Source organism: Zootoca vivipara, chromosome 2 (assembly GCF_965207765.1).
Source record: "Zootoca vivipara chromosome 2, rZooViv2.hap1.1, whole genome shotgun sequence".
NCBI classification, from domain to species: Eukaryota; Metazoa; Chordata; class Lepidosauria; order Squamata; family Lacertidae; genus Zootoca; species Zootoca vivipara.
In genome coordinates, this window is record NC_142584.1 from 104281653 (window position 1) to 104299067 (window position 17415).

Consider the following 17415-nt stretch of genomic DNA (forward strand, 5'->3'; position numbering starts at 1 on the left):
ATGTGGGCTTGCCAGAGGCATGTGTTGCTGGCCACTGCGAGAGCAAGACAGTGGGCCTTCATCCTGAGCCAGCAGGGGTTCTTCTTGCATTCTTATTTGAGAGTGAAGCAGGAGAGGGTTTTCTGTTTGTTTCAGATCCAGCCGAATCTCCTGGATGCTGATCAGCGAAGCTTCTACAGAGAAGCCATGCAGGAGAGGTACAGCTCCATCTTCATGGGTGAGATTATTTCCCCCCTGTTCTTTGCAGTTGTAAGGTATTGGGTTTTTTTTTTTTAGCACCGCAGAATTAAACTGAGCTGGACTTTGTTTTTAACTGTTGCGTAAAAGTTTGCTATGAAAGCCATGAGGATGTTGCATGGGAGAGAGGCAGAGCTAAGGACTCGCCGGGCACTTCTGCATCATGGATGTACAGGCAAGCCCATGCATGTTTACTTGGAAGTAAGTCCCCTTGTGTTCAAGGGGACTTACTGCAAAGTAGCTGTGCAAAGGACTGCAGCCTTAAACTGGCTAATAATAGTCATTCTTTCATATTTTGAGAGTGAAATGTATTATGTATGGGTTGGGAAACTTCAACACTTCAAAGGAGAGGAAGGGGAAATGTCTCTTCAAATATTTCAATTGTTCTATTAATGTAAGCTGCCTTGATAGTTTTTTTTATATTAGAAGCCAACATTTATATTAGAAGGCAACATTTATCCAATCCTAGTTTTTCTAAAAATTAACTGAAAAATTAACTTGATAGTTTTTTATATTAGAAGCCAACATTTATATTAGAAGGCAACATTTGTTGTTGTTGTTTAGTCGTGTCCGACTCTTCGTGACCCCATGGACCATAGCACGCCAGGCACTCCTGTCTTCCACTGCCTCCCGCAGTTTGGTCAAACTCATGTTCGTAGCTTCGAGAACACTTTCTAAAAATTAACTGAAGTTTTTTCTAAAAATTAACTGAAAGAATGAGATCTGCCTAGTTAATCAGGGCTACCTTTTTAATCCATTCAAATGTTTCTAACCTTTTAAATCTAGTCAACCTACTATGGGAAAACCAGTCACATGTACAGTACAGTGCATTCCCTTTCATATTTACTCAGAGGCAATGCCCTCCTCTAGTTTCAGTAAGGCTTATTGCATAAGGAGTGCAGCCCTAGATGAATGATCTATTTAAACATTCCCACATAAAAATACAATTCTCCGAAAGGGGGAGAAACCTTCTTTGTGTTATTTAGATTATAAATTCCATGCATGTGTCTTAACAAGCATAATCTAAAAAGAGGCATTACCCCTTCCCTCTTTTCACAGGATGGGGTGCTCCCAGTTAGATGGTGCTTGTCCATAGCTGCCAAGTCTCCCGTTTTTCGCGGGAAACCCCCGTATTAAAACCCGTTTCCCGCTGTTATCCCGAATAGAGAAAAATCCCGTAAACCCCCCTGGATTTCCTGCCTGCCAGGGAGGCTCCTTCTGCGCCTGTCTGGACATGCGCCAAACTGATTTCGGGTGTCGCTCTTCCCATGTCTGGGCACCGGAAATCGGGCAGCGCCGGCACCGGAAGTTGCTTCTACGCATGTCCAGACATGCGTGAAAACCTGTAGTTTTCACAAGTTTTCTGTTTTGAAAACTTTACTGCAGAGTGATTGCTTGAACAGTAACCTCCCCCCCCCCAAGAACTCTTGCTGGCTGGGGAGTCCAGGCTTTCTTTCTTGAAAAAGCAAGCGGGAAATGAATCCACAATTCATCTCTCTCTCTCTCTCTCTCTCTCTCTCTCTCTCTCTCTCTCTCTCTCTCTCTCTCTCTTCCTCTCCAAGCCTCTGGGCTGTTTGCCTATCTGGGACAAGGGCAGAACACTTGGGCCCCAGATTTCCAGAGCTACCGCCGTGATGCAGATGAAGAGATGATTAAACAATTGCCAGAACAAGGGCCAGAGGCAGCAACCTGGTTCAATTCCTACCGGTGTCCTGTGAGCATCCATAGTTCAGATCCATCTGATCCAGGTAAGGGTTGTACTTGGCACCTTCAAGCTTAAGCCTAAAATCACCTTCCGAGCCCCAAATCAGAGGTGGCTAAGTTATCATGTTCCAGATGTCATTGAACTACAGCTCCCATCAGCCTCGGCCAGTGTGTCAGTGATGGAATTTGTAGCCCAACAACCTCTGAAGGGCACCAGGCTCTCCTCAAGAAGGACATGAAGGCCACAGACCCTTCCCCCAGCTACAGAAACTGGTATTCTGGCATATACTGCATTTGAACGTGGTGGTTCAGTCATGCCAAATAAGCTTTGCTAACCTTAAAGGTAAAGGTAAAGGGGCCCCTGACCATTAGGTCCAGTCGTGACCGACTCTGGGGTTGCACGCTCATCTCGCAGTATTAGCCGAGGGAGCCGGTGTACAGCTCCCAGGTCATGTGGCCAGCATGACAAAGCCGCTTCTGGCGAACCAGAGCAGCACACGGAAAGGCCGTTTACCTTCCCGCTTACCTATTTATCTACTTGCACTTTGACGTGCTTTCGAACTGCTAGGTTGGCAGGAGCTGGGACCAAGCAACAGGAGCTCACCCCGTCGCAGGGATTCGAACCGCCAACCTTCTGATCAGCAAGCCCAAGGCCCTGTGGTTTAACCCGCAATGCCACCTGCGAACCTTATCCTCCTCCTAATTTGTACCTGTAAAAAGGCCTCCATGCTAGCGGTCATCCTCACCTCTTCTGCTTGTGAATTACATAATTTTTTTGTGCCAGATGTGTTTCCCCGTCAGCAATCAAGTTCACCGTGTTTGACAAGAAACCACTTCTCTTTCGACACCACGTATAATTTTATACAGTTCAGTTCGGTCCTCAGCCCTAAACGGCTTCGTCCCTGCATACATGAAGGAGCATCTCCACTCCCATCGTTCTGCCCGGACACTGAGGTCCAGCTCCAAGGGCCTTCTGGCGGTTCCCTCACTGCGAGAAGTGAAGTTACAAGGAACAAGGCAGAGGGCCTTCTCGGTAGTGGCACCCGCCCTGTGGAACACCCTCCCATCAGATGTCAAGGAAATAAGCAACTGAGTTTTAGAAGTCATCTGAAGGGCAGCCCTGTATAGGGAAGTTTTTAATGTTTGATGTTTTACTGTGCTGAATGTCTTTAATTTGTTGGAAGCCACCCAGAGTGGCTGGGGCAACCCAGTCAGATGGCCTGAATAATAATAATAATAATAATAATAATAATAATAATAATAATAATAATAATAATAATAATAAACAACTATTATTATTATTATTATTATTATTATTATTATTATTATTACTACTACCCCGCCCATCTGGCCGGGTTCCCCCAGCCACTCTGGGAGGCTTCCAACAAAATATTAAAATACAGAAATCCATCAAACATTAAAAGCTTCCCTAAACAGGGCTGCCTTGAGATGCCTTCTAAAGGTCTGGTAGTTGTTGACCTCTGGTGGGAGGGCATTCCACGATGAGGGGAGGAGACGCTCCTTCAGGTATACTGGACCGAGGCCGTTTAGGGCTTTAAAGGTCAGCACCAACACTTTGAATTGTGCTCGGAAACGTACTGGGGGCCAATGTAGGTCTTTCAGGACCGGTGATATGTGGTCTCGGCGGCTGCTCCCAGTCACCAGTCTAGCTGCCGCATTCTGGGTTAGTTGTAGTTTCTGGGTCACCTTCAAAGGTAGCCCCATGTAGAGCGCATTGCAGTAGTCCAAGCGAGAGATAACTATAGCATGCACCACTCTGGCGAGACAGTCTGCCGGCAGGTAGGGTCTCAGCCTGCGTATCAGATGGAGCTGATAAACAGCTGCCCTGGATACAGAATTGACCTGCGCCTCCATGGACAGCTGTGAGTCCAAAATGACTCCCAGGCTGCGCACCTGGTCCTTCAGGGGCACAGTTACCCCATTCAGGACCAGGGAGTCCTCCACACCTGCCCGCCTCCTGTCCCCCACAAACAGTACTTCTGTCTTGTCGGGATTCAACCTCAATTGAATTATTTCCCCACCTCCCCCCTGCAACACACATTTTATTTTCATTTCACTTTTCATAGGGAGGATGTTCCGACCTCCTTTTGGTAGCCTCTCCCAAGCCTTCTCAGGGATTTTTATTTTCCTTTCCTTTGCAGATGATGAGCCGATGAGCGAGGAAGAAGATGAAAACCTGAAGAGGGTAGAAGGTCCCAGAGTCACAAAACCACAGGCCTCTCTTTTGGGGAAACCCAATGTTGGTTCCAAGGAGGGAGAAACCTGGGAGAGTGGGAACAATCACTTGCAGGGACATACGGCCAGCAACAATCCTGCCGCTGAAAAAGATGGAGACCTTGTTGGTAACGAAAACATCCAGCAAGGCATAGATGCAGAAGAAGGGAGCCAGAACGTATGCCTCAAGTGTGGGAAAAAATATGGTAGGACGTCAACTCTCAAAAGACATGCAAAAAGCCACAGTAGTACGAGACCCTATATATGTGCCACCTGTGGCAAAGGTTTCATTGAGAAATCAAAGCTCATTGCCCACACACAAGCACATAATAAAAAGCTTCATTTGATAAGGGAACCCTACGAATGCCCCGAATGTGGGGAGGACTTCTTTACGAAAGCCTCTTTCAATAAGCATCGGGCGACACACACCAACGAACCAACCTATTCGTGCCCTGACTGTGGGAAAAGCTACAAGGCAGAGATGCGCCTAGTTCGCCATGTGGCGAAGGCCCACTCGGGAGCGACTCTCTTCAAATGCCCTGACTGCGGGAAAGGCTTTACGAAAGAGAAAGCTCTCACTCGGCATCGAGTGACGTTCCACACCGAAGGAGGAAGCTTCTACCGGCGCCATAACTACAGGCCGCGTGTCGGAGAGGAATCTCCTCCAATCAAACGGCGGCGGAAGCTCCCCGCAATGGAGCGTCCTTGCAGACTCTCAGAATGCAAGGGAGGTTTGGGTGACGACGCCGGTCATTGGAGAATGCAAGAAAAGGGGAAGCCTCATAAATCCCTTCCCCGTGAAATGCACTTTGGAAAGAGGCCGCCCCGCCCCACAAATAGGGAACGTGGTGCAGAAGAATATAGCCACGAATGCCCCGTGTGTGGGCGATGTTTCAAGAATGGGAGATGCTTTGCTAATCACTGGAGGGTGCATGAAAGACAGCGGCAGCGCGAACAGGCCGGTGCATTCGGGGAAGAAACCCGGCTCACTAGAAATAAAAAAACCCAAGTCGATTTTGAATCCGATGCATGCTTTGACTGCAGAAAGCCCCTCTGTGCCGACTCGACGCTGCCTGTGCGGCCCGAAATTGAAATGGAAGGAAATCTGTATAAATGCCCCAACTCTAGGAAAATCTTCAGAGACAGCCGACGTTTTGCTAAGCGTCAGAGAAGAGGACATCAGGAAGACCTTGAGGCAGGAGCACTGCCTGCTGACCAGTTGGAAACCCCCCGGAAGAAAGGATCCTATAGATGCTCACGTTGCGAGAGAGTCTACTCAACCCACTCCAACCTCAGGAGACATCAGAGAGTCCACTCGGGATGCAGACCCGCCAAACGTCCCAGCGGTGGGGAAGGTTTCGCCTGCGCGGGGTCCTTCCCTGACAACCAGAAAGCCTGTGTCAAAGGAGGAAGCGGCTTGCATAAATGCTCTTGCTGTGCGAAAGGGTTCCGTGCTAAAAGTGTGCTGAAGGGACGCTTGCCACCCAGGGTAAAAGTCAAGCCTTACAAATGTCCCATTTGTGGGAAAGCCTTTGCGTCCAGATACACTCTCGCTCAGCATCTGGAAACCCATGAGGATGAGCAACACAGTCTGCATATATGCTCGTTCTGCAGCAAAGCATTCCGAACCTGGACCTCCCTCAATAGACATCAGCAGCTGCACATGGGAGAGAAGCGCTACCAGTGCACTGTTTGTGGGAAAGCCTTCGCCTACAGAGATGCCCTCGCTCACCACCGGGAGATACACACGCAAGGGCAGTTCCACAAGTGCAATTTCTGCCTGAAAACCTTCCCGACCGGTAATTCTCTCAGTAGACACAGGCTCATCCACTTGAAAACAAGGTCCTACCAGTGCTCTATCTGCCAGAAAGCCTTCGGGACAAAATATTCCCTCCGTAGGCACCAGGACACGCACGGCAATGGAAGTCCAGGCAAACTGACCGGTGGTGGGGAAGGTCCTGGTGTAGCTGAAGAGGAAGCTAGCACGACAGAAGAGAATTCCAATGGCTCGCCCGATGGTTCAATGATCTCTGGGCATGAGGACATCGACAAGGAGAAGGAGAGCTTTGAGAGTGTGGGTGGCGCTGCCTGGGACAGCCGCTCGGGGGGAAATTCTGCCAAAGGGTTAGAAGAATATAAGAACACATTCGGAGATGGCTCGGTGCTTCCCGAATACCAAGCTAGACATGCCGACGAAAGTGTCAGCCCATTGTGTGAAAATTCAATAAATTCTAAGCACCAGGGAGTCCACGTTGAAGGAAATTCACCTGAATGCTCTGGGACGATGGGCAGATCAGAGCTTACTGGACAAGAAGAACCTGTTACTGGTGACCGAACCCTTTCCAGGGATGGGTCCGTGGTTGCTCACAATCCAGCGAGCGATACAGAAGGACATTTCAGCCTGTGGACCGACAATTCAGCCTATTCTGGACTGGTTCAGGGAGCCTCTATAGGAGAAAAGCCTTCTGGGAGTGTGATGACCCTTGTGGACGGCTCATTGCTGGCTGAAGAGCAGAGCACCCACTTAGAGGAACACCCCGTTAATGGGTTAGATGGTCAGGATCCCGTTGGGGTCAATTCAACTCACTTGAGTCGTGAGGGAGTTGTCACAGGCAAAGAAAGACATACATGCCTTAACTGCGGGAAATCCTGCAGAGATAAATATTCCCTCACTAGACATCAGGTAACCCACACCTCAGCGGGATCTTATCAATGTCAAACCTGTGAGAGGAGTTTCCGGAAGCCTCAAATGCTAGCAAGGCACCAGCTCACACATGGAGATCTCAAGCCTAATCAATGCCATGAATGTGGGAAATGCTTCAAAACAAGGTCCTGCGTTGACAGGCATCTGAAGACCCACAGGGAGAAGCCCTACTGCTGTGTTTATTGTGACAAGAGGGTCGCAACAGGCACAAATCTTCGGAATCACCTAAGGCTTCACACAGGAGAGAGGCCGTATAAGTGTGCAGAGTGCGACAAAGATTACACGACACTGTGGACCCTTAAAAATCATTTGAAGACCCATTTGAAAACGAGCTCCGCCTAGAGCCTCTCTGCAGAACAGCTAGATCAGGTTTCGTAACATAGAGTTGCCATATTTCAAAAAAGTAAAATTCCTGACACCCGCAAAGTTGTTCAGCTTTTAGGCAGACCCCCAAATTGTTAAACTTCTTTGGTGGACCCCCTTCCCCACAAAATAGTGATTTTAAGCTTTTGGAACTGTTTCCGTTGCTTTTTCCACCACGTTGCCAGAAATCCGTGTTTTCCCCGACACTTGGCCGATTTGGCTAAATTTCCCTCAACGCCACTTTTGCACCTGAAAACCAGGACATATCAGGGATTTTCCTGACGTATGGCAAGCCTACTTACTATGTTTTCCCACAACGTAATGAAATGGGACGATCCTTAATATGGTCTGCTGCTGTGGGTCTCTTTTTTTCCTACGGTCGTTGGTGCTGAAACAGGCCTGTGTCTTCAGGGAACCCAGAATCTCTATACAGTATAAGGAATGCTCATAATCTACCTCACAATCAACTTTACTTGTGCAGTTTCAAAGTACCTTTGCTCAGGGAATGAACCTTTCATGCTGCTGGTGATACATACAGTAGATATTTTGGTTGTTTTGAATGACTGAACCTGACTTGGGAAACACGGATACTGCTTGATTCTTAGAATTTTGAAGTGTCAGGCATAGCTCTAGTGGCTTTAGCCCAAACGTAGCAGAGTTTTCCTGCACAGCGCAGAAGCTAGTTGAGGTGGAAATGACTAGTCGGCTAGACGCAGAATAACTATTTACAGGATTTATTAAAAGAAAATAAAACCAGCAGAGTTTCTGCATACAAAGCAAAGCAAAATAAATCCTTACTCTCTCTCTCTCTCTCCAACCATACGCAGCACTCCTACTCCTAACACCCAACAAGAAACAACTGTGCTAGCATTCCTAGATAACAGAGTTCAGTGCTGGTCATTAACCAATCAGAGAGCTGTTGCCAGGCCAGGCAGACTTTGGCTTTCTGCCAAGACTAAATTGACACTGCCTTGAGTTAACTGTGTGAAGCAAGAATCTGTAAGTTTCCCATGAGAACCAATTAACAGAAACCGAACATTGATGGAGGAGGGAGGTGATGACCAAGAGGCCAGTCTACGCTCTCAAAAGAAAAGGTGTGGGGAGAAACAACTGCGTAGTTATTAATTTTAAAACATCCACACCCTAGTCAAAAAACAAGAGCTGCAGAATATTGTTCACTTGGGCATGGCTTAGTTTGATGTTGAACTGGTCTGAATTCTAACACCCTGGTCTGAGCCAGTGAAGCATAATGGTTAGAGCAGGGTTCCCCAAACTTGGGTCTCCAGCTGGTTTTAGACTACAACTCCCATCATCCCTAACCACAGGTCCTGTGCTAGCTAGGGATGATGGGAGTCATAGTCCCAAAACATCTGGAGGCCCAAGTTTGGGGAACCCTGGGTTAGACCTGACGGACCAGGGTTCAAGTCCCCATTTGGCCACAAAACTCACTGGGTGACCCTGGGCCAGTCGCTGCTTCTCAACCTAACCTTGCTCACAGGTTTGTTGTGGGGGATTAACAGAGAAGCAAGGGAAACATGTGTGTCACCTTTGGGGGGGAAAAGTGGTATGTAGATGCAATAAATGAATAAAAGTAATATTTCAAAGTCCCTCTTTCATCTTCTGGAATATGATGGCAACAGAAGTACTGTACTGAAATATGGTACAAAATTAAAACCTACAGATTTCTACAATTTACAGTGACTGGAAAGCCCAAGATCGTTCAGGATAATTGCCCTACAAAGTCCATCCTTTGCAGGAATCCCAATTTACTATTGTTTTTCACCTGGATATATTGTGTGTGGTTTTTTTTTTATAGGAGCAGCTGCTACTTACTTATCGCAGACACTCCTCTGGAGCCTAAAACATTGAGGATGAATTATTTACACTGTTTTTTTCTTCATAAAAGCTTTTGTTACTGATATCTGTTTTCTGGATTTTATTTCGATGTGGGTGGGGTCAAAAGACATGGCTGCTGGATGGCAGAAGAAGGAAATTATCTTGAGCGTAGGAAAGTGATTTCTCTGCCTAGTCAAAGACTGGGAGGGGAAAAGCTTCTTCTTCATCATCAGCATCATCATAATATATTATTTATACCCTGTTCATCTGGCTGGGTTTCCCCAGCCACTCTGGGTGGTTTCCAACAAAGATTAAAAATGCATTAAAACATCAGTCATTAAAAACTTTCCTAAACAGGGCTGCCTTCAGATGTCTTCTAAACATCTGATAGTTGTGTATCTCTTTCACATCTGACAGGAGGGCATTCCACAGGGGGGGTGCCACTACCGAGAAGGCCCTCTGCCTGGTTCCCTGTAACCTCACTTATTGCAGGGAGGGAACCGCCAGAAGGCCCTCAGCACTGGACCTCAGTGTCTGGGCTGAATGATGGGGGTGGAGACGCTCCTTCAGGTATACCAGGCCAAGGCCATTTAGGGCTTTAAAGGTCACCACCAACACTTTGAATTGTGCTTGGAAACTTACTAGGAGCCAATATAGGTCTTTCAAGACCGGTGTTATATGGTTCGGCGGCTGCTCCCAGTCACCAGTCTGGCTGCCACATTCTGGATCAGTTGTAGTTTCTGGGTCATCTTCAAAGTTAGCCCCATGTAGTGCGCACTGCTAGTCCAAGCAGGAGATAACTAGAGCAGGGGTAGGCAACCTAAGGCCTGTGGGTCGGATGCGGCCCAATCGCCTTCTCAATCTGCCCTGTGGATGGTCCGGGAATCAGTGTGTTTTTACATGAGTAGAATGTATCCTTTTATTTAAAATGCATCTCTGGGTTATTTGTGGGGCCTGCCTGGTGTTTTTACATGAGTAGAATGTGTGCTTTTATTTAAAATGCATCTCTGGGTTATTTGTGGGGCATAGGAATTCGTTCATTTCCCCCCCAAAATATAGTCTGGCCCACCACATGGTCTGAGGGACAGTGGACTGGCCTGGAAAAGGTTGCTGACCCCTGAACTAGAGCATGCACCACTCTGGTGAGACAGTCCACAGGCAGGTAGGGTCTCAACCTGCGTACCAGATAGAGCAGGTAGATAGCTGCCCTGGACTCAGAATTGACCTGCGCCTCCATGGACAGCTGTGAGTCCAAAATGACTCCCAGGCTGCGCACCTGGTCCTTCAGGGGCACAGTTACCCCATTCAGGACCAGGGAGTCCTCCACACCAGTCTGCCCCCTGTCCCCCCAAAAGAGTATTTCTGTCTTGTCAGGATTCAACCTCAATCCGTTAGCCGCCACCCATCCTCCAACCATATAATTCCTCATTTGTCTGTGACTTGTGTGTTTTGGTATGGAGGAACTCTCGGTCCAGTGAATAAAGTAGTTTAACTTAGAACCAGGTTTTCCATCTCGCCTGAATTTTGGGAGCCAGGGTGGGTGCCAAACATCTCAGATCAGCCGCCCACTTCCATCACTGGTTGCCCAACAAGCGTTTGGTTGGATTTCTTCTCCATGTTTCGTGTCCTGGTTCCATCTTTTGCAGAATCTTGTGAGAGCCCTCAGGATGGCTACTTTGTGAGGGCAGAAGTGAACCAGGGCCTCACAAGTAGCACCTGGCTTTCCATCTCCCAGCAGTAATTAAAGCGAAGGGTCAAAAGGGGAAAGTCAGGAGATGGAGAGGGAGTGCCAGAGCTCTGGCAACATCCAAGAGCCACTGCTCCTCAGGCAGGAAGAGAGGGAGGGGGAAAGAGAGGAGGGGACTCAGACAGGCCGGAGACCTTCCCCCCCCACACACACTGGAATTAAGGAGGAGGGGAAAGGGGAGGAGGTTAGCTGTCCCCCGACTGTTATGTTGGTCAAGGTCGCGAAAGGGGGCAGTGCCGGATTCTGAATCGGACTGATGAGACATGAAACCAGCAGCTCAATTCACTGTAAATAATGTGCACCAATGAAAGTTCCTGAAAGACAAGCATGTGGGGGGTCGTTACTCAAGAGTAGTCGCAAAAAACCTGACAGTATGTAAGCTTTAACACACACATTTGGGTATTAAGTCAAAAGCAGGCCATCGTCAGTCTTCCTAAATTGCCACAGCTGCTGTATTTCTGGGTGGGGCTTTAAATAAGTGAATGGAAGATGGAATGAGCTGCTACCCAGTAGAAGCTTCTAGAACCCTGTCACTAAGCCCACACTCTCCCTGGGTTTATTTTTGTTTGGTTCAAAAAGTAGAAGTTGTCTTGATTGAACAACAGCTTTTTTTTCGTACACAACTGCTTACAATGATCACCTTCCTTAAAAATAAAGTTAAGACCTTGTGTGAAAAGAATCTTACAAATGAGTTTATCCAGGCTCCGTAAAAGTCAAGCACAACAGAAAATTAAGCTATTAACGCTCTGAGCCAAAGGGTGGTACTTTGAGGCAAATATAACACTGCATAAATTGGCCTGGTAGGTAAGTGGGGATTTGAACCCGGGTTCTTCAGCATTCACTTTCCACATTTCAGAGACCTCTTGGCCCTGCAGATCTCTCCTATCTAGCTAGAGTGGGTTGAGAGCAAAGGCAGCTGTGTTGACCCATAAGGAAAATGTCATAATCCTCACAAAACTCTGTGCAAGCCGTCAGGTTCTCCAGAATGCTTTCATCAGGCTAAATGGTGAATAAAGAGAAATAGTTCTGGGTAACTCAACAGCTTCCACACTAAAGCCAGAATTATGTACAGTGGTACCTCGGTTTATGAACACAATTGGTTCTGGACGTCTGTTCATAAACTGAAGCGTTCATAAACTGAAGCGAACTTTCCCATTGAAAGTAATGGAAAGTGGATTAATCCGTTCCAGACGGTCCGCGGAGTAACCGTTCATAAACTGAAGCGAACTTTTCCATTGAAAGTAATGGAAAGTGGATTAATCCGTTCCAGACAGGTCCGCGAAGTACTTAAACTGAAGCGTTCATAAACTGAAACATGGGTGTAATTGGTTCCGGAAGTCTGTTCATAAACTGAAGCGTTCATAAACTGAAACGAACTTTCCCATTAAAAGTAATGGAAAGTGAATTAATCCGTTCCAGATGGGTCCGCGGCGTTCATAAACCGAAAATTCATAAACCGAGGTGTTCATAAACCGAGGTTCCACTGTACTGTATAGTCAAAACCCATTGGGTGCGATGGCTGGTGGCGTTGCCAAATAGGTTTTCTCCAAACACCAGCCCACTTTTGAATTAAAACATATTTTTGCCCAGGTGCATAAAGATGAATGTGCACAAGTTAAAATAGCATTCCATTGCCCTAATGGGGATTTTGGAACTCCCATCTCTCCAGGTGGTTGTGCTGGTTATCACCTGTAAACCAGCAAGCAGATTTACTAAGGTCTGAACAGCTTTACTAGGAAATTTTATTAAGGAGTTTATTCCATCAGCTTGGGCTGGTAGCCCAGGGATACACTACTGCTGTCTATGTGCTTTGGCAACCTCTAGGTGAGATTATGGCAATGTATTATACATAGGATTGCCTCTGAAGATGGTTCAAAAACTCCAGTTGGTGCAGAATTGGGTCAGGCAGCTCACAGGAACCATACTCTCCAAGTGCCCCTATTACCCAGGGACAGTCCTGGATTTAAATAAACTGTCCCAGTTTCTGACTTGACCCACAAATGTCCCACCTTTCCTTAGGGTGTCCCTATTTTCACTGGAGAAATGTTGGAGAGCATGGAGTTATCCGACCCCCCAAGCCATCTGAAGGAAGCCTTGTACTGTATAGGGAAGGTCTAAAACAGGCATCCCCAAACTTTGGCCCTCCAGATGTTTTGGCGTACAACTCTCATGATCCCTAGCTAACAGGACCAGTGGTTGGGGAAGATGGGAATTGTATTCCAAAACATCTGGAGGGCCAAAGTTTGGGGATGCCTGGTCTAAAATGTTGAATGTTCTCTTATGTTTTTATATATGTTGGAAGCTGCCCCAAGTGGCTGGGGCAACCCAATCAGATTGGGGGGAAATAGAAACCTATTCAGACCCTGAGGTCATCCTCTGAGGCCCTTCTTTGTGTGCCTCCATGAGAGATCCAGAAGGTGCATGGGTGTAGGGAGGGGGAAACTGCCCCCCAAATCAAATAAATAAATAAAAACAACTGACCAATTGCGTCGCAGAATGCTTGGTTCTGCCTCACCCATGAGCGGGTGGAAAGATGTGCCTCCCCATTTGTGGCATGTTCTCCCCAGGGAGATTTGTCCAGTGTTTTCATTATATACCTTTAGGTGCCAGGTAAAGGTAAAGGGGCCCCTGATCATTAGGTCCAGTCATGACCGACTCTGGAGTTGCGTGCTCATCTCGCATTATTGGCTGAGGGAGCCGGTGTACAGCTTCCAGGTCATGTGGCCAGCATGACAAAGCCACTTCTGGCGAACCAGAGCAGCGCACGGAAACGCCGTTTACCTTCCCGCTGTAGCGGTTCCTATTTATCTACTTGCATTTTGACGTGCTTTCGAACTGCTAGGTTGGCAGGAGCTGGGACCGAGAAACGGGAGCTTACCCCGTCTCAGGGATTCGAACCGCCGACCTTCTGATCGGCAAGCTCTAGGCTCTGTGGTTTAACCCACAGCGCTACCTGGGTCCCTTTAGGTGCCAGAAACCGCCCCAAAAACCATTCCTCTTAACCCGGTCTTTGTGGGAGGGGGTGGAAGTGTGGAGTTGTTGGTTAGTGGGTTTCTTTGTTCTTTTTTATTATATATTTTGTGTTTTTACCTTGCATCTGTATGCCCTGAGATCTATGGATGAAGAGTGGTATACAAATTAACAACAACAACAACAACAACAACAACAACAATTTAAAATTCATTTCCCCTTTGAGGTAATGCAGTCAGGCCTTTCAAGAGAAAAGGGACATACCGGTACTTCATTTCGGAGTAAAATGGGTTGTGTGGAAGTGGTTGTCCTCATTTGCACCTTGGCATGCTTGCTGGAGTGGTCTGAAAATATTCAGCTTGCAATGCAGTCCTGTAAGTGTCAACTCAGTAGCAAGCTCAACAGAATCCAATGGAAACTACTCCCAAGTAACAGGTAGGTAGCCGTGTTGGTCTGAGTCGAAGCAAAATAAAAAAAATCCTTCAGTAGCACCTTAAAGACCAACTAAGTTTTTATTTTGGTATGAGCTTTAGTGTCTTTAGTGTCTTTAAGGTGCTACTGAATGAATTTTTTTATTTAACTCCCAAGTAAGTACAGGACCAGGGGTGGATCTATTATAAAACTAACGAAGCTTAAGCTACAGGGCCCTGAATCTCAGAGGGGTACCAGAAGCGACCTTAGTCCATATTGCTTAATTCTTATTATTTTGACTAGTAGACCCCATTTGACTCAAATGGATTAATTTTTTGTTGTATATATTTCAACAATCCTAAAGTTTGAGAGTCAGGAGCTTAGATGTTGCAATGGTGTGGCGATCTGCCGTGGAACAACCCCATTGAAGAAGTTACTACAAACCTAGTAGCTGGTTGTGAAGGGGCCCCCGGGACAGTCCAAATTTCAGGGCCCCCAAAATCTAGGTCCACCACTGTCTACAGCTGCACATTTGCTGACTAAAATATATACTCAGAGGAAAGCTTATCAGGGTTATTGAATGGAGCATGTTCTCAAGTAAGTGTGCGAGGATTGCAGTCAAGTAATTGTAAATAACAGTAGAAAAGAATTGAAACTCTCTCATCGGCACCCCCAAAGCTCCAAGGCGATCTTCATGCCATCTACTTCCAAATCATATTTAAAGGGAACTCCTCCACACAAAGCACATAATAATAATATAATAATAGAGGTTCCCTAACAACTCTCAGTACCCTCAACAAACTACAGCTCATGACTTTGGGGGGGGGGTTATTTAATGTGGGACGGTACTGCTTTAAATAGAGTGCCTTGGGGATGGGCGTGCGTTTCAGAAAACATTGCACTCTGCAGGTGCCTAGAGGCACACTGCTCTGATAAAAGCTCTTCCTGACTCCGGAGAGAGAGAGGGAGAGAGAAAAAACCTGGTCTTTGTTATCAACTTCCAGGCGCCAGAGGGGATTATCAGAAAGGCAACACACTTCCCTGCAACCCCAATATCCCTTTCTATCATTGCCCCCTTTTTTTGCATTTCCATTGTTCCATTGTTGTTCTCAGGTACTTTGGGAAAGGGGAAAGCACTCTGGGTTGAAAAGGGGAATGGGGAAGAGAACGAAGGAATGAAAAAAGTTGTCTGTAGGGGCGCCGTGGTCCTGGGGGGGAACTGCACCCGGTGTCTTTCAGCCTGCCGCGCGCAGCAGCTGAGAGCACAGGAGCAGTTCTCGGAAGGGAAAGGTGGCAACCTCAGTTGGCCATTTGAGGGCGAGGGAGGGGTTTTTTTGTCTCCTCCTTTCCCCGCCATCCTGGGACTGTTGGGTCAGACGCTGTTGCTTCCGGGACCTCGCCCTCCTGGGAAAACCGGCATGGATGAAGGCAACTCCCACAGCACCGCTGGGAATGTGGGGAAGATCTGACTTGGAAAGTGGCTCTACTTCTCTTGGAGCCCGGGAGTCCCTGAGCTGAGTTTGGAAGCTCCAGGTAAGCAAACCAGGAAGGGAAGAACCAGTGACTCTGACCTCTTGGATAGATGGCGGAGGCCATAATGGGAACGAGAAGGAAACTGAAAGGGAGAGGAGGGAGGGAAAGAGAAAGAGAAAGGAAGAGGAGACTCTCCAACTTCTCTAAGCAGCGGTTGGATGGACATCTGTAATGGATGCTTCAGTTGAGATTCCTGCCATTGCAGGGGGTTGAACTACCGTAGAAAGATGACCCTTCCAACTCCATGATTCTATGATTCTTTTTTAAAAATAATTTTTATTAGGTTTTACAATTTTATATCATAAACACAATAAAATAAACCATAAATCCAAGTCTCCCCCCCCTTGACTCCCCCCAACCTCCTCTTCTGGTTCTTTAAATATTTGCTCCTTTTGCTTATTTTGTTTACCTTCATTTAAAAATATTTCAACTAAATATTCTTAGATTCTTATCCTTTTTATACCATATCATTCCGAATTACATCTTGCATTTCTTTTTTGTAGTTTTCCCCAATTAATGCTCCGTAATTTATACACTTTCCCCCTTAATTGTAAGTGTTTACTCAAAAACTGTAAGTGTTTACTCAAAACCTCCGCTAGTAAGTGTTTACTCAAACCCTACAATTCTATGATTCTAACTCTGCCCAGATCAATTACCGGTAGTTCAGTTTGGGAGGCCGTCCTAATGGGTGCAAGAACTGGGGAAGGACGTACAGGAATATAGAAAATTGACACAAAGACTTAAAGAAGGGACACAATTGTTTCTCCCAAAGGATACTTTAGAATTACAAGATGGAAATGAAGATCAGCCGCAAATCGCAGAACCTGAGCAACTTGTGAGAGAAGCTGCAAAGGACATTCTATCCAGAGGACTCTAGTCCAAGAAGAGATTCAGGATGCTGGCCTCTCAGTGGGAGAGGGAGGCCAGATTCTGATCAAGGTTAACCAGACAGTGATAGCAGATTTGTACAAGATTGGGCTTTGGGGAGACAAGAAGAAGAAAGTTGGGAAAGGGAATTGGGGACAGAGACTGGAACAGCAGAAGGAGATGAGGAGAGAGGGAGGAGGCATGGAATGGGTAAGAGATGGAGTGGGGTGAATATTAAAAGGAATTTTAAACAAGGGATGGATTAATTGGTATGAAAATGGATTGTTAACCGGAGCTGGCTGATGTTTACAGGGAACCGCCAATCAGGGGAAGGAGGGGGGTGTTAAAAAGTATGGTGAATTAAATTAATAGTGAATTTTTTTCTAGATAACTAATTGGGAATATTTTTTAGAGAAATTAGAGGCTAAAGGGTTTTTTGCAGATCGAGTATATTTCTTATTCTTTTTTCTTTTTCTTTCTTAAGTAGGATGTGAAATCAATTAAATAGGTTATAGTACAGATTGTGATATAAGAGAAATATATAAAATGGGAAAACTGCTGAAGTTGGGTTTAAAATGGACTCTGGAAGGGAGGGACGGGGAAGCCGAAGTTATGTTAAGGAATATTAGATAAGATTGAATATTTTTGTTTGTTTTTTCTATGGCTTTTTTCCTTTTTCCTTTTTTTCCTTTTTACTTTTTTCTGGTTTGTTTGTTTGTGCCACTGATATTTTTTCTTTTTGGTCAAGTGTTTGTTATGAATATTAACTTATAATAAATGTTTGAATTGAAAATCTTTAATAAAAATT

General features: G+C 46.3%; 1 protein-coding gene across 1 annotated transcript; it reads left to right on the forward strand.

Annotated features, from left to right (window-relative positions):
- LOC118080079 (uncharacterized) lies at nt 1-9127 on the forward strand. Its single transcript, XM_035105010.3, has 3 exons — nt 1-217; nt 1800-1985; nt 4104-9127. The coding sequence occupies exons 1-3, from the start codon at nt 1-3 to the stop codon at nt 7220-7222; spliced, it is 3522 nt and encodes a 1173-aa protein (XP_034960901.3). The 3' UTR covers nt 7223-9127.
- Nucleotides 9128-17415: the final 8288 nt, after the last annotated feature.

Coding starts and splice junctions, on each gene's coding strand:
- LOC118080079 (XM_035105010.3), top strand. CDS start 1: ATGTGGGCTTGCCAGAGGCATGTGTTGCTGGCCACTGCGAGAGCAAGA. Junction 218..1,799: donor GTACAGCTCCATCTTCATGG/GTGAGATTATTT, acceptor TTCCTCTCCAAG/CCTCTGGGCTGTTTGCCTAT. Junction 1,986..4,103: donor TTCAGATCCATCTGATCCAG/GTAAGGGTTGTA, acceptor TTTCCTTTGCAG/ATGATGAGCCGATGAGCGAG.